General features: G+C 38.5%; 1 protein-coding gene across 1 annotated transcript in view; it reads right to left on the bottom strand.

Moving 5' to 3' along the window:
- Positions 1-5,651: 5,651 nt before the first annotated feature.
- LYPD6 (LY6/PLAUR domain containing 6) overlaps positions 5,652-23,366 on the bottom strand; it is a 32,079-nt gene continuing 14,364 nt past the window's right edge. Inside the window, exons 3-4 of the mRNA XM_062199636.1 lie at positions 8,170-8,300; positions 5,652-6,962 (exon numbers count right to left, since the gene is read on the bottom strand). Coding sequence (XP_062055620.1) covers positions 6,795-6,962; positions 8,170-8,300 — 299 coding nt within the window. The 3' untranslated portion in view covers positions 5,652-6,794. The remainder of the gene's footprint in view (positions 6,963-8,169; positions 8,301-23,366) is intronic.

Raw genomic sequence — 23,366 nt, 5'->3', positions numbered from 1 at the left:
ACTCTGTCCTTTGTTCTAGACCCTGTCTAGTGCACTTGGGCCTCATTCCTTTGTAATCATAACCTCTACTCTACCACCAATGGCTCTACTCCCAACCTGTGTGTACTGATGGTCCTCTTCCCCACTTAATGCTGTATAATTGTTCAGACCTGGTTAAGGCCACTCTTAGGATCATTGGTTACTATCCTCACTCTGTCTTTTATGACCTTGTCTAAATATGATCAGAGTCAGGGAACTTGGAAGGCTTCCATAGCCTTGGCAACTCATGACGACAGCCTAGGGTGGTTACTGGCGCCATAAACTAGAGTGTCAATTTGTTGGGTCAACAACAGGAGCCACTGTGCGCTTGCTCCTGATGTGGGATCTCTGTCCTTAATGTACTGTACATTTTGATTTAATGCTATAACTAGTACTCAAACAGTATGTTTCACTTTGTGTTTCTATGTGGGTGCAAACTGTTGAAGTATTTATACTAAATTGATCTTCTGTATATAAATAGAATTGAAAATGAATCTTGATGTGAATGGAAAGGGAGAGGGAGCGGGAGAGGGGAGGGTTGCGGGTGGGAGGGAAATTATGGGAAGGGGAAGCCATTGTAATCCATAAGCTGTACACTGGAAATTTATATTCATTAAATAAAAGTTAAAAAAAATAAAAAAAAATAAAAATTAAAATGAAGCCATTGCCTATACTCTATTCTGAACATCTTCATCTCTGATCTGCCCCAAGCACACCAACTGTGCTTTCTCTCAAACACTGTACTTCCCTTTCAGTTCTCTTTAGATCACCTGATTTTGAAGAAAGAGTTCATGGGAGGTCTTATCATGTTTTGTACTTTGATCTCAAGCTCTCTCCCATCAAGGAGGACATGTTTCTACAGAGTATTCAGTATTTAGGTAAGTGGCAAAACATACACAGGGTCATTAATTACACATAAAGGCAGGGATGGGCCCAACTCTCTGAGTATTTAAAAGTCTTTAAAGTTTGGGATAAACACGGTGTTCGCATGTGTCACTGACAACCCAAGCTGGGTGAATCATGAATGAGCCCAAGAAATCCTCCCTCACCTTGAAACTTCACACAGAACTTTCTCACCCAAGGCATCTCCATGCAGAGCTTCTCCAACCCAGTGCCTCTCCTCAGACAACTCATCTCCACCTGCCTCTGTGTGATGCAGGTCCCAAGTTGCTCATGGTCTTCTTTTATTGCTGAGAGTGGTTGGGGGTGGGAGCAAAGTCTTTCCAACAGCCAGATGAAATTGGATCAGTAGCAATGGCCCAGTGAGCACCACTGAGAAGACAGATGGGATGTGCTCAGACTCTGGGTGCAGACTCCATGTGACTCAAATAGTCACCTTTATTTGCAGTTAGAACAGGGGCAGGGGAGAAGTCAATTTTTAATTTTTTCTCAAGTGTGAATGGGCTTATTGATGTGACTTATTTTTAGCACTTCCTTTTGTATCATGACAACATTCTGATGATATTTTGTCCCCTTTGTGTCATCTCAACAGAGTTGCTTTTCAGACAGACTTTGCTCACTTTGACAACAAGATCCCTGTCACCTCCCCAGGAGGACTCCATGGAAGGTCTGAACTTTAGGCATATGGATAACACAGTTGGCTTCTGGAGGCCATTTTTTGACACTGCACTTGTAATAAACTTGATAAAGTGGTTTCTGAATAACTGAAAGTTGCCCTTTCTAACTTTTATCTTTGCCTTTTCCTAACGAGGCCATTCTCTTGGCGCTGTAAGCCCCACAGGGAGAGAAGAAAGAAGAGATCTCTAAATTGTTCCCATTGCCCAGGTCTTCACTGCTTTGAGCATCAAAGGAGGGGCATTTGGATGAGTTCTATCTTTTCTTTAGTACAGCAATGGGGTATTCTTAGAGACAAAATGGTGTACATTCTCTGGGATTCTTTTCCTTCCTAAATAAAACAAATATGTTTTCTAGGTTCCTATTTGCTTCTAACTCTGTGAACCAAGAAATGGCATTTTTGTAAAAGTGCCAGAGAAGGACAGGGCCATTACACATGTCATTCTGGCAACAAGTGTGTATAAAACAGAGTCTTGAGTCAGGAATCAAAGTCCTTGTAGTCCAAACTCCCAGGCAGTCTGCCCTTAACCACTCAAAGCCTTAGCTATGAGGTCATGTTGATCAATTGAAACAATGCATATGAAAGTGCTTTGAAAATAAAATCACAAACACAAACCAGAGTTGTTTATAGAATAGAAAAGAGAACCCCTGAGAAGCATTTATCAGTGTATGGATTTTTAAAAAAAGATTTATTTATGTATTTATTTGAGAGGCAGTGTTACAGAGAGAGGGAGAGACAGAGAGAGGTATTCCAACTGCTGATTCACTCCCCAAAGGCCACAATGCCCAGAGCTAGGTCAATCTGAAGAAGGAGCCAGAAGCTTCTTCCAGATCTCCCACATGGGTGCAGGGGCCCAAGCACTTGGGCCATGTTCTACTGCTTTCCCAGGCTATAGCAAAGAGTTGGATAAGAAGTGGAGCAGCCAGAACACAATCAGGCACCCATATAGGATGCCGGCACCATGGGTGGAGGCTTAACCTACTATGCCACAGTGCTGGCACTCAGTGTATGGATTTTAGGTCTCAGTTTTAAAATAACCATGAAGAATCCCCCTACATCCCATCCAATCCAGCAAGTACAGTGGAATTAATATTTGGAAAAAGTAACAGCAAGATGGCAGTTATTTGCAAATGAGAGAAGCCATGGTTTTTAAAAATTAGCTTAAGAGGGAAAATACTGAAAATGATGGCTTGATTTTGGAAACTATATTAATTTTGAAACACCAAATTATAATAGCAATTAGCAAACAGGACTGCTTTCCAGTAGATTCCAGTGGAGAGTTCTCCATGCTCAAGTTATGATGCCTCGTATTCATTTTTAGTCCTGCCACAAGATCACTTTGCAATCTTAGAAGAATATCTGAATTTTGAAGGTCAAGTCCTCCCAATTACAGATGCTCAAAGCATTTTTACATATTGCACTCCTAGTAGGTAAATTAAAGGAAATTTATTGAAAACATTTGTGAATGCTCTTTAAATATGTCAAATAAAAAAGAAAAGATATGGTACTATAATGTAGCCACATCATCATGTTTGATTTTATACATCAGTATGCCTATATTTTGTTTGTAAATTAAGTGTTTTAGATCTGTTAGGAAAAAATCTATTAATCACATTTATAAAGTCAAGTCTCCCTTTTAAACTCCCAAACTGGATAACATGTAAGTCCATGTCTTCAAAATCAGATCTCCTGAAAGCACAGGTCACTTGCAGTGCCATTTATGGTAAATGCACAGAGTTCTTCACAGAAGCTAATGTCAAGAGCTACCTACGTGTAAGTCCCACACATTAAAGACCACCAACCGTATCACTGCTCCAGAACCTAACAGAGAGCGTCTAACCTTGGGGAAAAGAGGTGTATACCTGAACATTTCAGAATATAGTGTGTTGACAGGTAACCAGGACTATAAACAAGCTGAGGTTTTTCAAAGTCACTCTAAACATCTATAATTTTACTAAAAATAATAAATTCATTGTCTGGATAAAAATGATATTTAGTCCAAGATTTGTTTTCTGTTGCAGGAGAAACCATTAAGGGAAAAGATTTTCTATTATGTATATTGTATATATGCATAAATGTGTATGTATTGTATAAATATGTACATATATTAAATATGTATATATAAATAGAAGACATGTGAATACATAAAATATATTATAATATAAATATATACTTACACACAGTAATATTTTTATATTTCTTGATTTAACAAAGATGTTTTAGGGAAACTGTAGACATGATTGAAAAGTCTGGTAATGTTCGCTTGAGTTTTCTGCAGCACTGATCATTGGTTTGAATCATTAGGCATGGGTGAATTCTCTTCTGTCTTTTCATGCATGTATTTCTTGCCTGTAAAACTAGAAAGTGAGCTCCTGGAAGGAAGTTCCCTGTGGTGCCAGGCCCAATGCCTTGTACATCACCTGAGTGCATTAATCATTGACTGACATGTGCAATTGCAGGGAGGAGACCGGTGAAATACACGTAAAAGGTTTATTCATTGATTTACAAAATGTACAATATTTACAGAGTTTAGGCATTAATCAATCCCATAATGACATGTTGCTGAGGGGAGTCTAAAAATAAATATGTGGCACATTGCTTAATATACACATCGTGGATTTTTGCACTTAAAGCCATCACCAATGGTGAGATTTAATGGAAAGTTTAACGTGGTAGAAAAGTCAGACGGCTGACCAGTCCTGGACCTTCCACATGAATGGCCCTTCCTTATCTCCTCGAGGCTGGGAATGGTGAGCAAACCACTTTATTTCAGGAGAATTAAACACAAGCCATTCTGACAGGTACATAGGATGCATGCAGCAGCATCCCGTAGAGTCAGCAATAACTCCCTCAGTGGTGGATGAATCTGCACCATTGTAGACTTGATCCCGGACACCAGCCAGGGGGACTTAGATGTGCTCACTTTCTTGTCTCTTATTCAAATTGCATGCAGTACTTGGAAGATGCCAGTGGAATGTGACCATGCACAAAAATGGTACTCATTGATATGTACATCAAATTTCATTGCCTTAAAGCATCTTCAGATGCAAGATCAACTGTGTCCTCTTTCAGCAAGAGGGATGAATGAGGAAGCCATACCCTATCCCCAAAGAAAAACCATCATCTAGGGACACATGCAAATGGCATCCTGCAGAAGCAGAATTAAATCAACTTCTCATGAGTATATGGACCAATTCCAGTGAAGTCAGGCCTGGAAGTTTTCCCAAGAGGGTAATTCCACCTTCCCTCCATCTTCAATTCCACCTCATCTCACATAACCTAAACCTGAAGGAAAAAGTGGCATGCTATTGAGCTTCTTTGGGCCTCAGTACCTTCATTTGCAAAGTGTAAATACTGGTGTGTTCCTTCCAGGGTTCTTGTAGGGATTGCATGTCCTAACTTATGTAAAGTGCTTAGCATAGTGCTTGCACATAAGAGGTGCTTAATAAATGTTTTGTTTCTCTCCCTCTATCCCAATTATAGGTAACATATTGATAAGCCTACCAAACTCTGAATTAAGGCCATCTGATGCAATTTAGACTATTTTCTATTAGAGTTACCACTGTCAGTTCATAACAGTCCCTGAGGATGTGGGACAGGGAGGTGGCGGCAGGGAGTGTCTCCTTTTATTGGCTAGAGACACTTTTCTATGCAGGACAGAGACCCTGATGACACTGGTCTCTTTATCAGCCATAGCTCCACCAAGTTTCACACAGACATGCCCCACAGCCCTGCATGGAATGGACCAACAAGCATCACCACCTGAATCCTGCTGGGATAGCAACACTGAGGAAATCATGAGCAAAAACCGTGAGGAGAATACATTGCTGTTGCTCATCTCATGTTAACTTTTCCCAATACTGATGCCAGTTTTATAGATTATTTTCAACAAACATAGTACAAGCTCTACCACCATTGAAAAATAATTATTCTAATTCGATCGTTTCATTCAGAGTAAAGGATCTTTAGAATATATTTTAGTTTCTAGTTATGTCATATAAAAATAAATATTGTTTAAATGATTTACAAGGAAGAAGAAAACTGGAACTATGTGGGTACCAAAAATATAGGTAGGATGGCAAAAATTCCACCATCTACTTCAAAAGCAATCCCTAAAAGAAACTCAAAGTTCCCATTGGTTCTCCTTACTTTTTTCACCCTAGCCTATTACATCTTCTTTCCTTATCTATCTAGAGTTCATTTTATGCAGAATCTTGTCCCTAGAGTTACTATGATTTACAAGGGAAAGGCTTTGGACAGGGTTAACTGCAGCTGGAGAAAGGGTTGGACTGAGCCACTTACTGTATCCTTAAAATGAACCAAAAGTAACCTCTACACATCTTCCTTTAATTCCAAAGCTGTCTTTCTGTCCAGATTAGCTATAGCTAAATAGAATCGCATATCTAGTAAAAATAGCTCCATATTGCTGGGAAATCTTTGGATACCACCAACCCAGGTGGAAGCCAGGATCTCATCCAGCATACTAGGTAACAAGTCAATCTCACCAATTACATGAAGGGATAAACACAGCCACTTTTTGGATTTTAGTTCCATTAAGTTAGGGACCATACTTCTGCTACTCCCACAAATATATTAAGCTTTTATGATAACCTTATAATCTGACACACAGAGCTGAGCGAATATGATTCCTAATTTTGATAGAAGAATGTGGGGAAGATTACATTTCTTACTACTCTTCCAGGAACTTGGTAAGGAGTTCCAGGGATACAGTTGATATATTTGGGAATCAAAGTTTTAAAATTCTAAAGCCATGAGAGAATTCATGATTGCATTTAAACAAGTGGTTTTTACCTTTCTCCCAAAACACATACATCTGTCCATGTCCATAAATCATATCCCTAATATCTCAGAGGGTCCAGGACCTCCTGCATCTCATGCATGTATCCCAAAATTAATAACCACAGCTCTTGACAAATGCAGATTATTTCTTGGAGTGAAAACAAAGGTTTGTAGTATGGAACTCAGGATCTGCATTGGGGACAGGATGACTCTGCTGAGGTCTTGGTTAGACTCAAAATGACTATGCTGAAGCAATGTTAGTTTCTCATGATCAGTGGCGATGACATCTGCGAGTTGCTGGGGTCTCACACCGGTAACTAATGTCAGGGCAATGACTCATGCATGAGTGTGGACACCGAGAGCCCCAGGGATCACAACTACACATGGTGCTGTGCAGCTGCTATAACGTGAGTCCTAACCACACCCACAAGCAGGACACTATCATGGACATGCAGTGTGAGTGCCCGTTTGTCTGATTTATAGGTGACGTGGTGGCAAATGTGGCATCAGTTTCATTTCTGGGGAGTGGCAAATTACAGATATTTCCTTCACAACAGGAAGTGCAGACCTGAAAGAAAGGAAGAGAAAAAGAAGGATGATAAGAAGGCTGCTTGGACGGAGGCAGGGTTTTTGAGGGTTAGGCCTCATGACAAGGATCCACTGAACACTTCCTGCTACCCAGAAGGGCTGGCAATCCACATTTAAAAGGAATAGGGATATGAATATATTGATGCTTTCTTCATGGCCTAGTACATGGTCAATGTTGTGACTGTTTCTATTTGCACTTGAAAAGAATGTACATTTTCTGATTATTGAGGGTAAATTTCTCTATAAATTATATGTTTTCCTATTTAATAAACATTGTACAAGTCTATAAAATTGAAATTTCAGCTAGACATGGTTACAATATAAACTGTGCAGCCTAAATTTTACCTCCTACTACATGGTTCCTAAATAGTCTTTCAAACTAAGTGCAAGTAACATATCATTTAATTCATGGTGTATCTGAGAAGTGGCATGAAAATTAGATGTCTGCATTCTTAAGAGAAAGAAATCCTTATGCAGGGTATTTGGAGGAGAAATGAGAAGATGTTAAACAAAGGCCAAAGCCTTATATATTAAGATCACATGTACAGCCAGCTCTGAAACACCAGCAGAACCGGGGCATTCACAACCCCGAGTCAGGCCACTTTTCTCTGGTTCTTTATATTCTCCTTTAAGGCTGCCCCAAAATTCATTTTACATAGCATGCTTCTATACACAGGCACCAGATAAGGCTTAAGGGGAGCAAATCCACAAGCAGATTATTTTGTCACTTATCAAATGGCTTGGGACCCATTGGAGACTTTCCCCCAAACCAGCATCCAAATAAAGACATGAGCCCTCAGTTTACAAAAGCTATCAAAGCTAAATTGCCTTGGCTCTCCTCAGGTGAGTGAATTGTTGTTGCATCTGCAATGCTTTACCATGATGGACATAACTGTTTCCTTGTTCCTCTTCCTTATAGTACTTTATTATTTCCATCTGAGTGAGGAAAGGGTGTACAATAATTTTCAATACCCTTTTGCTGTGCTTACACAATTGATTGTGATTGTCCTGTGCTCTCCTATAAATCTGTGTTCTCTTAGAGCAACAGAAAAGGAAGCATCTTTTCATTATAGACAGTCAAAAGCTGGCCTACGTGAGCTCTACGGCTCTGCTCATGAGCGTTGGAAGACATCTGAAGTAGAGGGAAGTTGACTATGCTGTGCTGTCATTTGCTTTGTTGCCCAGACCTTGTGGCCTTCATGCTCGGAGTCTCTGCAGCCAGTGGACAAGCACTCTTCCAGTGGGACACAGCGCTTTGTGACAGAGATGCTGTTCCCCGTGACTTCCATTGTATGCTGAGTGTAGCAATATCGAGTCTCTGTAAACAGAAAGAATGTGTTTTAATGAAAAGGAAATGGTAGCCCAACATGCCTAAAAAGAAAACAACATGAATGAAAAGACATAAGAGTACAGGGGGGGAACACTGCCTCAACATTGATATCCAATCCCAAAGCTCTCCCTGGAGAGGTTCACTCTGCCATTGTGGGAAGATAGTCTCTCCGAGAATATTGGTTGTTTTTTGTTTGTTTGTTTGTTTTGTTTTGTTTTGTTTTGTTTTGTTTTTGCCAATCATGATCCCCACAAAGCAAGACCCAGGGGTACTGCTCTTAGCTTTTTTCACAAATTTTTATTTTTAGACTAGTTGTTTAAAGGGATAATTTAGTAGGTGACAGTCATAACAAATATTGGGAAGATGAAGGGGTGAAAATGTTCAAAGAGAAGAATGTTACAAGAAAAAAGTATAGGCAGCTAACAATGCTCTTGCAGGAAATAAAAAAAAATACTACAGCAGAGACTGTGTGTGTATTTATTTGTAACAAGTATTCTCGTGTAAGACAGAACAATTAAAAAATGGGATTCATTCCACCTAGAGAAAATGTCTATCCAACAGAAAGACGTGCTTGCCTAGGAGCACGGCTAGATGCGAAGATACATCATGGAAGCTCACTGACCCAACGCTGAGTGTTTCCCAAAGTGGAGGAGCTTTGTCTCCCCAGGATGATCTCAGTGTCTTTCCAGAATGGCAGGTGAAGACCATGGTGGGCTTTGTTACAGGTCTCTCCATGTCTTCTGGGTCTGAGAATGGTTTCATTGGTAATTTTAAAACCAAAGAAAAAATGGTTTTATCAATGTAATTCTCTAAGGTCCCCAGGCACTGTTCAGCTTTTTAATCCTGGGTTTTAGCAGAATGTTTTTGCTCTACTTTCACATTAAAAAAGAAAATGAATAATTCCTAAGACATGTCATGAAGCTGTTTTTCATCCATATCTTGGCCCCAATTTTGCATGCTTTATACAGCTCAGTATTTAGTCGCTAATATGGAATTATGACCTTCCATGATATTATTTATTAGGCAATAAAAATTCCCCCCACCAGAGTCTGTCATGACTTTGGCAGCTTTTAACCAAAGCGCTATTAATATCCAAAGAAGACAGCTTAAGAATCTTAGGTCCCGGGTATGAGCTAAGACAGTCTACATGGCAACATCTTGGGAATCATGGGCATTCAGTGCACCTCCACCTGACAGAAACCTCGAACGGTCTCTGAGGCCTCTCAGGGCAGCAACATCTCCCCATGGTTATGTTATTGGTGAGTGTTGTGGGCAAAGCTGTGACAATGCTTGTGCCCAAGTGCTGGCCCCTCATTGCACTTCAGCCAGATGCTGTTGACTGGAACCAAGTGGAGGGCATCTCCAGCTTGCTCAGGAGCTTTAGAAGTGAGGTAAGATCCCCTGCAGCCCATAAAAATCCTTGAAAGTTTTACAACTGGCAATGATTCTCCCAAAGCCCTAGAATATTTCAAATTGGAGAAGTTATTTTATCTGATGAAGAGGAGGCAGTGTCTCTCCTTTGGTAATGCTTTTTGTTCAAGCCTCTGGCAGGTTTTGACAAACAGAGGCCGGCATCCTGAGAGATTTACCACATCTTCCAAGGAGGACTGGTTTACTTCTCTGGTATCAGCCTCAATAGATGGTTAGAGCCATGGTGGGTACACCTTTCCCATCCTCACCCTCACCTCAACTTCAAATGTTTTAGAAAGCAATAAAAACAGGAATGTTCTTATCTCTTGTCTCCTCTTCACACAACTAGGAGTGGCTGCCAGAGGTTTTATTGCTCCAATGTAAATCTGAGCAGATAAGATCATACCTTTATGGACTAAGTAAATCACTACCGGGTTTCAGTTTCAAAAATTAGGTTTGTCCCCTCAAGTAGTGAATTATCTTGCTTTAAGTAAGCCTTACAACAATTGGTGAACTTTATATAACTGCTCTTTGTCCATATTTTTCTGTCTATAGTAAACTAATTAATTAATGGGGAGTTCATTCCATTGAACAAAGTACAGGTAACAACAGAAGGAAATATATTTTCAGGAACAAATGCAAAACCCTGGTACCTAATGAGCCAGTTCTTGCTGTTTTGCGGGGGAGAAATGAGGACAGGGATGATGCTCAGTGAGAATTGTTTCTCCTACTTTACCAAACTCACTCCATAAAACAAAGGTATGCTGAGAACCCCACCATCACTCCCAGCAGAAGAGCTCTCAGCTCTGAAGCCTCCATCTTTCCCAAGTATCCTTTCCACTTCTTATCAAATGAAATCCCCAGGTGAGTCAGGAAATGTTAATGTGCAGAAAAGTCCTGTGATTAAATAAGTTTTAGAAACTCTCAGATAAAGTTGAGCAGATTTCTTTAGTGCACAATTTATGAGAGCCTTGGATACGTATTGTGGTCTTGCAATCTCCAAGGGCAGGTTGGGGCGAGCAGGCAGAATTTCCCAAGCAGAACTCCGTGGACCACATGTAGCTTATCACTGGACTGCAGCAGTGATAAAAACAGTTTCTGCCACAGAGCTTTGCTCTCCCTGCATCTTGAATAATTCCTGGGTTAGTAATGAGGTTATATGAGAATCTGGCCTGCTGATAACTTCACACTAAAAGGATTTCAAAGGCCTTTATCTGAAAGATAAAAGAGATTTGAATTTCTACCAGGTTAATTTCACCCTCTGAAATCTCATATTCTGCAACTGCATGGTATTCCCAGAGGTTGTGAAACAAAGTCTTTTACTATGAAGACTCACAAGCATTCAACTAGAACCAGAAATGGAAAGAGTTTAATCAGCTACTGGAAGACGCAAAATATAATTTTCATGAAATGTGGACACAACACACACTCTATAATCTGCTTCTGAAATTTTAAAATGTTCCAAAAATAAAATGCAAAATTTCATTTACCTGGTGATAGCCAGTTTGCAGTAACAAAAATTATATCTAAACAAAATATTCATAAGATAATTTGAATTAAAATGAGATATTAAAATATTTAAAGTGATGGAAAAGCTCACCAATCTGGTCTGATATTGAATAATGTATCAAATTATCACACTGTGCTCCATAAATATGTACAGTTAAAATAATAATAAGTATTTTTAAAGTAAATGCTTATTTACTTTTATAGATATAGTTTATTTGACAGGTAGAAAGACACAGACAGAGAGAGATCTTCCATCTGCTAGTTCATTCCCTAAATGAGCATAATAACCAGGGCTGATCCAGGCAAACTCCTTCCAGGTCTTCTATATGGGTGACAGGGCCCAAGCACTTGTGCCATCTTTCACTCATTCCCAGGTGCATTACCATGGAGCTGGATCACAAACAGAGTAGCCAAGATTTGAACCAGCACTCTAATATGGGATACCAAACTCATAAGCAGCAGCTTAACCCTCTGTGCCACAAAGTCAGCCCTCAAAGATGAAATTCAAATGGCCAATGGGCACATGAAAAGATGCTCTGGACCACTAGCCATCAGGGAAATACTAAAAAAAAACACAATGAGGTATCATTTCACCCCAGTTCAATGGCTATCACCCAAAAATCAGAAAACAATAAATGCAGGTGAGGATATGAGGAAAAAGGTACCCTAATCCACTGTTAGTGGGAATGTAAACTAGTATAACCATTGTAGACGACATTATGGAGATTCCTCAGAAATCTTAAAATAGATACACCATATGACCCAGCAATCACATTCCTGGGAATTTATCCAAATAAATGAAATCAGCATATGAAAGAGTACCTCCACATTTATTGCAGCTCAATTCACAATAGCTAAGATGTGGAATGAACCCAGATATCCATCAACTGATGACTTGATAAAGAAAATGTTGTATAGATAGATAGATAGATAGAGATAGATATTATGGAATACTACTCAACCATAAAAAAGAATGGAATCCTGTCTTTCCCAAAAAAATAGATGCAACTGGAAATAAGCCAGTCTCAAAGGAACAACTATCGTATGTTCTCCCTGATCTGTGAAAACTAATAGACTACAAAAAATTGTAATGCATGTAAGTGAAATTGACCTTTTGAGATTTCATTATTGTTTGCAGCCCTTTGTCTCTACTGTTGAAGAACAGTGGTGTTTTTTTCTTACTATTTCTTGAATTTTTTACTTAGTGGAGGGTTAGGCTTATGATTATTAAATAAGTTGAAAGTATGTCATTATGCAAATTAAAAGAAAGAATAAGAAAGGAAGAAGGAGGGAGGGCAGGAGCCTGGACAGGAGGGAGTGTAGGATTCAAAATACTACTATGCTCCTAAATCTATATATCTGAAATATAAGAATTTTTTCCTTATATAAATAGGAAAAAATTGAATAAAAATAAAGTGAGACATTAATAATGAATAACTAAGAGCTGGCTTTTAACCTATCAATTAAGATATCCACACCTCACATAGAGTATCTAGGCTCAATACATACCTCTGACTCCTGACTCCAGCCAATGCAGACCCTTGGAGGCAGCAGTGATGGTTCAAGTAATTGGATTCCTGCCAGCCATATGGGAAACCTGGATTGCATTCTTGGCTCCCAGCTTGGATCCCTGCCCAGCCCTGGCCATTGCAGGCATTGAGGGTGAAGCAGCAGCTCTCTCTCTCTTTCTCTCTTTCTCTCTCTCTCCCTTCCTCTCTTCCTCCCTACATCTCTCTCAAATACATGAATTTTTATTTATTTTTACAGATTGGTTTATTTATTTGAAAGGCATAGTTATACAGAAACTGAGAGAGAGAGAGAGAGAGACAAGAAAGAGAGAGAGACAAGAAAGAAAGACAAGAAAGAGAGAGAGAGACAAGAAAGAGAGAAAGATCTTCTATCTGCTGGTTCACTCTCCAGATGGCTGCAACAGCCAGAGATGGGCCAGGCTGAATCCAGGAGCCTGGAGCTTCCTCCAAGTCTCCCACATTAGTGCAAGGGCCCAAGCACTGTGGTAATTTTACACTGCTTTCCCAGGTGCATTAGCAGGGAGCTGGATTGGAAGTAGAGCAACTGGGACTTGAACTGGTATCTATATGGGATGCTGGTGCTGTGCCACAGTGCTGGCCCCTCAAACAATTTTTTTAACATAATTTAAAATGCCTGACCCTTGGGTAAAAGGCTTTCTAAAAGCTCAAGTTACTCTCTGAGGCTCTGATACTCTGAGCCTCTGCTACTTGATGATAGATAGGTGCAAGAAAACCAATGGCAGGAAAAATTTTAGTAATAATATTACAAACTATATTAATAAATAAGGGGCTTGGCCGGCGCCGTGGCTTAACAGGCTAATCCTCTGCCTTGCAGCGCCAGCACACCGGGTTCCAGTCCCAATTGGGGCGCCAGATTCTATCCCGGTTGCCCCTCTTCCAGGCCAGCTCTCTGCTATGGCCCAGGAAGGCAGTGGAGGATGGCCCAAGTCCTTGGGCCCTGCACCCGCATGGGAGACCAGGAGAAGAACCTGGCTCCTGGCTCCGGATCAGCGAGATGCGCTGGCCATAGCAGTCATTGGAGGGTGAACCAACGGCAAAAAGGAAGACCTTTCTCTCTCACTATCCACTCTGCCTGTCAAAAATAAATAAACAAACAAACAAATAAATAAATAAGGGGCTTGTGGCACCTGCCTGCACAATCCCTGCCCCACCTCCATTCAGACACTCAGCTCTTCACAGCTGCCACCTGATTGCCAGGCAATGACTGTCCATGAACTCACCCTTTCCCCATGTCTGACCTTGCAGCATCTCTTTGCAGCTATGGACTCTACTACATATAATCTCTGTGGGATTCTGTAACCTGGACTTCAGAGTTGTGTCTTCTAGGTCTTCCCCTACATATCTGTTCTCTTCTCTTCCTACCCTTTCCCTGCCCTGGATGGCAGTAGTCCCCCACGTTCTGTCTTGAACCTCTTCTCACTCGAGCGACCTCATGAAACTCTGAAGCCACATTTACATTCTGATTGTTTCTCCCAAGCCACAGGACCAAACTGGTATCTCCTGGATACTGCCAGAATCACTTCACCTACCATGTCGCAAACCACACTCATTATTTCTCCTTTGTTTGGCTTCCTGTGTGCCTATCTCAGAAAGTACCCTCTTGAGACATAGTAACTTCATCTTTCCCATGTTACTTGCACTAGAAACTCTGGAATCAGTCCAGACTTTGTTCACTAATCTGAGAATCTCCAAGTCCTCTGAAATGTCTTCACTATCCACCCAATCTTCTCTACTTCCATTTTCCGCTCCTCATCATTTGCTGTTTTCTTGTCTCTGATTCCTCTCCTTTCTAATGCAGGTGTTGGACACACCACAGAACATAAGGAGTCTTCAAAAGTTTGTGGAAATCCATATTATGAAAAAAAAAATAAAGATGTCAAAAAAATTTTGTACCAAAATAAATTGTTAATTCCATTTTCCACAAAATTGTTGAAATTCCTTCATATTATTGAAACAAAGATCATATGCTATTCCCCACCTATGAAAGCATTAATGACACCTAAGTTTTCAGGAGTCCTGATTATTTATCATTAGGATTATTCAATCTATGAGAGTGGCTGGTAGGTAGACTGTTGTTCTCTCTCTGCCCCTAAAGCTGTGTGCCAAGAGAATAGGAAAAACTGTGCTTCCCTTACATACCCATAACTTACATTTATAACTCATAGCCTGGCATTGGAGACTCCACACTTATAACTCAAGGCTTTCCTGGATCAAGGGCCCAAACTATGGGTGGGTTTTGTAGCACAGCAGATAAAGCTGCTCTTTGGGTCACCCACATCCCATATCACAATGCTAATTTGAGTGCCAGCTACTCTACTTCTGATCCAGCTTCCTGTTAAATGCATCCAGAGAGGCAGAAGACGACTCAAGTGCTTGGGTCCCTGCCACTCACATGGGAAATCTGAATGGAGTTCTGAGTTCCTGGCTTCAGCCTTGCCCAGTCCTGGCTGTTGTGAGCACTTGGGGTAGTGAACCAGTACATGGAAAAAATTTCTCAAATCTCTCTCTCTTCTTCTTCTTCTCTGCTCCCCAACCCTGTCTGTTACTCTGCCTTTCAAACAAAAATAAATAATTTTTCAAAGGCCCCAAACTACTCATTGTTGGTTACTATGAGACATTACATCATGCCTTTTGACCATTCTTCAAAACCAAAAATTTTGTTCCTCAGCTTGATCTGAGTACTTTTTTGTATTTTCTACTCTCGGACATCTGATTTTCTTCAAGATTCACTCAAAGTGTGACAAATTCTATGAGACCATCCCTGATTTGCCTCCAAACATGATCAATTTTACCCTCTTCTGCACATTGCCATAGCTCTTCAAAACTTTTTTGTTTGGTGTATCTGGCTTTCCTTCTACATCAAAATTTCTTTTTTATAAACACGTAAAATTTTCTTGATTTTTATTAAACATTTTGTTTTTGAAATAACCCTAGCTTCACATGCATTTGTGAGAACTAGTACAGAGAGGTCCACATGCACCTTTTTAGGCAGTTTCCCCAAGTGGTAACATCCTAAAAACCATAGAACAAAATCACAATAAGTGTTTTCTTCTATTTTCTGAAAGTTATTGTGTAGAATTGGTGTTACTTCCTTTTTTAAAAAAATTTGATAAGTTGATGGAAATCATCTCAACCTGGAGAGTTCTTTTATGGAAGTTTTTAAATTATAAATTTAATTTTCCTAAGTTATAAAACTATTAAAATTTTCTATTTCATTTTGGGTATTGTGGTATTTTGTGCTTTTTGAGATATATTCCACTTCATCTACATTCCCACTTATATTGTAGAGTTGTTCATAGAACCTCCTTATGTGCTTTTCATCCTCTATTATTCCAATGGCTTTTCTACTGATTTTTTTAAATGACAAATCACAATTACATATGTTTATGGAATACACCATAGCATTTTGATATATGTACAGTATTTGCCATTGATATTTCCTCCTATATTTATTATTTGCTTACTTTTCTTAATGTTGCTTTAATTTTGGTTTTGCCTTGTTTGTGAGTTTGTATTTACTCTTTCTATGTTCTTGAGGTAAGAGAGCATTGATTTTCCTCTTTTGTAATGTGTGCATTTTGTGCTACAAATTTATGTCTCAGCACTGCTTTCACTGTATCCCATACATTTCTATGTGTTTGATTTTGATCCATTTCATTGTCTTCTAAAATTTTTCTTAAGACTTTTTCTTTGATCTCCAGATTACTTAGAATTGTGTTGTTTAATTTCGAAGTGTTTGGTGATCTTGTTATATTTCTGTCATTGATTTCTAATTTGATTATATAATGTCATAAAGTATTCTGTATGATTTTGATTTTTAAAAGTTGGTTGAAGTTTGCTTTGTGGCCCAGATTATGGTTTATCTTGGCATATGTTCCATAGGTACTTGAAAAAAACGTGCATTTTTACTACTACTATATTCTAGAAATGTCAATTGGATTCTGTTGGTTAATGGAATAGTGGAGTTCCATATATTTGCTGATTTTCTTTTTAGTTGTCCTATCATAGTGTTTTGCATATTCCAGCATATTTTGATGCCAACAAATTTAAGATTGCTATATTTTCTTGGTGGATTGGCCCATTTATTATTATGTAAAGTTCTTCTCTGCCTCTAGTAATTTTGTTTACTCTGAAATATTTTGATTAATGTCATTAGGGTATATCTTTCTCAATTCATTTATTTTCAATTTGCCTAAATCGTTTGCAAAAGTGAATTTCTTCTCAATGACATATACTCAGGTTTTTCAACATAATCTGCCAATCTATACCTTCTAATTAACATATTTTTACAATCCATTTTGAGTGGATTTTTGTGTAAGGTGTATGGTAGGGGACTAATGTCATACTTCTGTACATGAAGATTCAATGTTGCCAGCACCATTTGTTAAAGACAATTTCCTTGCTCAGGGATTGACCTTAGCTCTTTTGTCAAAGGTAAATTATTTGTAGATGCATAGGTTGATTTCTGGAGTTTCTATTTTGTTCCATTGGTCTACATGTCTGTTTTTGTGCCAGTACCAGGTTGTTTTGATTATAAATACTTTGTAGTATGCCAAAATAACTGATATTGTGATGTCTCCATCTTTGCTTTTGTTGTCTAAGATTGCTTTAGCTATTTGGTGTCTTTTGTGTTTTCATATGAATTTTAACATCATTTTTTTCTAGATATGAGAAGAATATCATTGGTACTTTGATTGGGATCACATTGAATCTGTCAATTGCTTGTGGTAGTATAGATATTTTGATGATATTGATTCTTTTAATCCATGAACATAGAAGATTTTTTTCCATTTTCAATGTCTTCTTATATTTCTTTCTTTAATGTTTTATGATTTTTGACCATAGAGATCTTTGACATTCTTGAATAAATTTATTTCAAGGTATTTAATTCTTTTTGTAGCTATAGTGAATGGGATTGATCTTAAAAGTTATTTCTCAGCCATGGCATTGGGTCATACACATCAAATTACTAGAGAAAACTAGGGAAACTCTGAAAAACATTGGCATAAGCAAAGACTTCTTAGAAAAGACAGAAGTACAGGCAAGCAAAGCCAAAACTGACAAATGGATTACAACAAGCTCAGAAGCTTCTGCACTGCAAAAGAAACACTTAGCAAAGTGAAGAGACAATTGACAGATTGGGAGAAAATATTTGCTAACTATGCAACTGATAAAGGGTTAATATCCAGAGTTTATAAAGAGCTCAAGAAGTTCAACAACAAAACAAACAATCCAGTTAATACATGGGCAAAGCACTTGAATAGGCATTTTTCAAAAGAGGAAATTCAAATGGCCAATAGACATATGAAAAAAATGCTCAGGATGACTAGCCATAAGGGAAATGTAAATCAAAAACCACAATGAGGTTTCACCTCACTCCAGTTAGAACGGCTCTCATACAAAAATCAAACAATAAATGCTGGCAAGGATGTGGGGAAAAAGGTCCCCAATCCACTGTTTTTGGGAATGTAAACTGGTCCAGCCACTGTGGAAGACAACATGGAGATACCTCAGAAATCTGTATATAGTCCTACCATACGACCTAGCCTTTCCACTCCTGGGAATTTACCCAAACCAAAACAAATCAGCATATGAAAGAGTTATCTGTACCCCCACGTTCACTGCAGCTCATTTCACAATAGCTAAGATACGGAATAAACCCAGATTTCCATCAACTGTTGACTGGATAAAGAAATTATGGTATATATAAACACTATGGAGTACTACTCGGCTATAAAAAATGAAGTCCTGTCTTTTATAACAAAATGACACAACTGGAAACCATTATAGTTAGTGAAATAAGCCAGTCCCAAAAAGACAGGTATCATATATTTTCCCTGATCTGAGGTAACTAATAAAGCACCTAAAATGTAATGTATTGGAGTGAAATGGAAATTTTGAGATTCAATTATTGTTTATAGCCCTTGTCTCTTCTGTTAAGGAACAGTGTTGTTTTCTTCATACTATTTGTTGAACACTTTATTTAGTGTAGTGTTAATTTTATAGTCATTAAATAAACTGCAAGTAGACCTTTGTAAACATTAAGAGTGGGAAAGAGAGAGGGAGGAGGAAGAAGGGTTGGAGCATGGATGGGAGGGGGGGTAAAATAGGAAGTATCACTATGTTCCTAAATCAGTATATATGAAATACATGAAACTTGTATAACTTACGCCATTTAAATCTAAGGTAATTATTGATGTGGTAGGACGTAATTCTGTGATTTTTATGCTGTTTTGTCTACTCTCATTGTTTGTTTCTATTTTCCTACATTCATATGGGATAATTAATTTTTTAGAATTCCATTGTGAATTATCTAGTTGTTTTGAATGTATCCCTTTGTGTAGCATTTTGATGGTTACTCTAGGTATTTAATTATATGCATAACTTATTGTAATATCCTAGTGTCATCACTTTACCTGTAAAATGCAAAAAAAACTTATCTCTCTGTATATCCTGCTACCCTCTCTCTTTTGTAATATAATTATTTCAAATAATTTTGTCGAATAAAACTACATCAGAAAGAATTATAATTTTTGCTTTAACTCTTAGATATAATTTACAAAAATTCAAGAGGACAATCTATTGCATTGTAAGGAAGCTTTTTAAATCATGTTCTTTCTTCTTTTCTGATGTTCCAAATTTCCTTTTTGTTTGATCATTCATCTTTAGCATAGAGATGTCCCTTTAACCATTTTTTTTTCATATTTGGTTTACTGGTAACAAATTCGCAGTTTCCCTTCATCTGAGAATATATTTAATTTCTACTACATTTCTGTAGAATATTTTCTTGGGTTATAAGAACCTTCATTAATCTCCTTTCTCTACAGTTGAAAAACAGCATGCCATCCTTTTCTGACCTCAAAAGATCCTGATGAAAATGTTGCTATCATTCAACCAATTTTCCATGTAAAGTTTGTTTTTCTCCCTTGCTGTTTCAAAATTTTGTCTTTTAGTTTTCAGGAAGATACACTCTTATGTGTCTTTGTCTGGATAACTTTAGTTTCATCCTTCTTGGGGTTCACTCAGCTCCTTGAATCTGTAGGTTATTATTTTTTGCAAAATTTGTAAAGTTTTTAGTAATTTTTTTGAATTTTTTTTCTGCTGGACCCTCTCTATTCTTCTCCTGAGACTCCAAAGAGACAGTATTAAATCTTTTGCTACAGTCCTACAGAAGTGTTCGTTTATTTTTTCAGTCTACATGCTCTCCGTCGTTCATGAAATAATATGTAATAAAATTTCTATTGTTATCTTCCAATTTACCAATTCTTTCCTCAGTTTACTTCATTCTACTGTCAAGCATATCCACCAGGTTTTTAAAATTTCAGGTCCAATCTTTTACATTTGGTCCTTTATATTTTCTATTTGCCCAAATAGACTTTTTTTCATTTGTTTCTAGGGTGTTTTTAATCACTCGCTGAAGTATTTTGATTATAGCTGCTTTAAAATCCTTGCCAAGTAACTCCAACATCCCAGTTTATATCAATGCTGGTATCTATAGATTGCTAATTTTAATTTAGCTTGAGGTCTTCCAATTGTGATAACTGATTTTTATTGGTATTGTATTATGATACTCTACATCTTATTATATCTCCCTGTTTGAGAGTAGTAACAGCACTTCATTAATGCTCCCAATATGGCTTCTACTGATGCCATGGGGGAGTGTGGTCTTGTTACCACTGAGTGATGCTAAAGTCCTGGGTCTACTAAGCCTCTTTTGACAAAACTCCAGGGAGTGAGAGAGCCATTTCAATGTTGACAAAGGAGGTGGAAGTTCAAATTCCCCAAATGGTCTCTACTGACACCTTTAGAGAGGCTTCAATACTGCCTAGGGTGTATAAAAGTTCTACCTATTTGTGCTTTTGTTATCATCCCAACAGAGATGTTAGGGTGTCACACTGTAGCCTGTTGAGGATTGAAGTAGCAGTTTTCCAGTCAGTCTTTGCTGAGGTGTTAAGGGACATAATTTTATCTTTGGTATTTAGCTGGAGTAGAAAAGATGTTTCTAAAAGTTTTCCATCTCTCTAGTCTCTTTCTCCTTCCTGGTTCCTTGGCTAGAGAGGGTAAACCTTTGTTGTGACTTATTTGGTTAGTATATTTGTCATTGACATTTTCAGGTTGTGAAATTTTTCAGCTACAAGCCTGGAGTACATAAAGTAAATGGTAAATCCAGCGAATTCACCACCGTGTTGTTTCTTGGGTTCTAAAGCCCCTAGCTATGTGTCATTTTCTCTTCACTTTACAGGGACTTTTTATGTTTTGGGTTAGCTTATTTTTAAATATATAACAATTAGCATTTTAGTTGCACTTATCAGGAGGAATAGAAAAGTACATCTGTTCCATTTTTCCAGAAGTAAAAGTCCTTTGCACTTCTGACTTTGCAGGCTAGATAATTCTAATTTGGAGGATTGTTCTATGCATTGCAGGGTATCTAGCAGCATTCATAGCCTCTTTTCAGTAGATACCAATATCACCCTCAATTGTGACAACCAAAAATGTCTCAGGATATTGACAAATACCCACCTGGGGAGGAGGCATCCTATTTGAGGTCTACTATTCTAGATTATAATGTTCTCAAGAATACAATCCATTCTTGTTGGTATATGTATTCCTCTCAACCAATAACACAAAATCTTGCACAATTTAATAGACACTTAATGTATTAAGAACCAAGGTGGGGCCAGCGCCGTGGCTCAATAGGCTAATCCTCCGCCTTGTGGCGCCGGCACACCAGGTTCTAGTCCCAGTCGGGGCGCCGGATCCTGTCCCGGTTGCTCCTCTTCCAGGCCAGCTCTCTGCTGTGGCCAGGGATACAGTGGAGGATGGCCCAAGTGCTTGGGCCCTGCACCCCATGGGAGACCAGGATAAGCACCTGGCTCTTGCCATCGGATTAGTGCAGTGCGCCGGCCACAGCGCGCCAGCCACAGCGGCCATTAGAGGGAGGACCAACGGCAAAGGAAGACCTTTCTCTCTGTCTCTCTTTCTCACTGTCCACACTGCCTGTCAAAAACACAAACACAAACAAAACAAAACAAAAAAAAGAACCAAGGTGGTTGGATAAGAAGGATACACCTAGCCAAAATCTACATCTCAAAGTTGAACAAAATAAAGTGAAATAATATTATAATCCTATCAACAGTGTAATTTTCATACCATATACCATTTTCAAATAGTATTTCCAAATAGTATTTGCCAAGACCTACTTAAACAAAAAAGTATGCATATATAGTTTGTGAACAAGAAATTCCACCCTTAGATATACTGGAAGTCTTCAAAAAGTTTATAGACATGCATATTATGAGAAAATTATGGGTGAGTCTCAATATTTTCTTTCCCCAAAATAAATGTATAATTTAATTACATTTTCCAATGAACTTTTTGAAGTCCCTTCATATATTACATCCTTCATATATCAAACAGAAATGATAAGTCCTATAATGCTCATAGAACTGTTCATGTAAACAAAAACTGGAAGCTACATAAGTGTTCATTAATGGTACAATGAATAAATTAATGATTGCACATACTCACATAAAAATGAGAATGAATGGACTAAAACTAGTTCTAACAGCAATAATAAGTCTTACATAATACTGAGTGGATGAAGTCAGACACTGAAGAGTATATACTGTATGATTCCACTTGCACAAAGATGTCAAAAAGAGGCAAAATGAGAGCCAACACTGTGGTGTTGTGAGTAAAGCTGCTGCCTACATCCCATATAGGTGACAGTTGTACTTCTGGCTGCTCCAGAGAATAAAGATAAATAAATGCTCTTCAACTTCATCAAGTCATTACTGGGCTCCATTGCCCAGCACAACAGTCAAGAATCTCTTGAAGAAGCTGCCCAACAGATACTTTTCAGTTTTTTTTTTAATCGTTCATGCTTCTTTTTTCTTTAACTTTTATTTAATAAATGTAAATTTCCAAAGTACAACTTTTGGATTATAGCAGCTTTTCCCCCCAAAACCTCCCTCCCACCTGCAACCATCCCATCTCCCACTCCCTCTCCCATCACATTCACATCAAGATTCATTTTCAATTATCTTTATATACAGAAGATCAATTTAGTATATACTAAGTAAAGATTTCAAAAGTTTGCATCCACACAGAAACACAAAATATAAAGTACTGTCTGAGTACTAGTTATACCATTAATTCACATAGTATAACACATTAAGGACAGAGATCCTACATGGGGAGTAAGTGCACAGTGACTCCTGTTGTTGTAAATCATTCATACTTCTTAAGAAAAGATTGCACCCTCACATGAGGAAACTCTCTTCTAAAGCAAATTGTTGAATTCAGAAATCAAAGTACTTATTACCAGGCAAAGGTCAAAAACGGGGTTGGGAGGATAACTCAAGCTTTACAGTAAACACTGGGAAAAGAAAAGCAATATGGTGGGGCTGGCACTGTGGCACAGTGGGTTAAATCCCTGGTCTGCAGCACCAGCGTCCCAAGTGGGCGCCAGTTCAAGTCCTGGTTGCTCCTCTTCCAATCCAGCTCTCTGCTATGGCCTGGGATAGCAGTGGAACATGGCCAAAGTGCTTGGGCACCTGCACCCATGTGGAAGACCCGAAAGAAG

This window comes from Lepus europaeus, chromosome 1 (genome assembly GCF_033115175.1).
Source record: "Lepus europaeus isolate LE1 chromosome 1, mLepTim1.pri, whole genome shotgun sequence".
In the NCBI taxonomy this organism is placed as follows: domain Eukaryota; kingdom Metazoa; phylum Chordata; class Mammalia; order Lagomorpha; family Leporidae; genus Lepus; species Lepus europaeus.
This window is presented reverse-complemented; position numbering and strand designations above follow the sequence as displayed.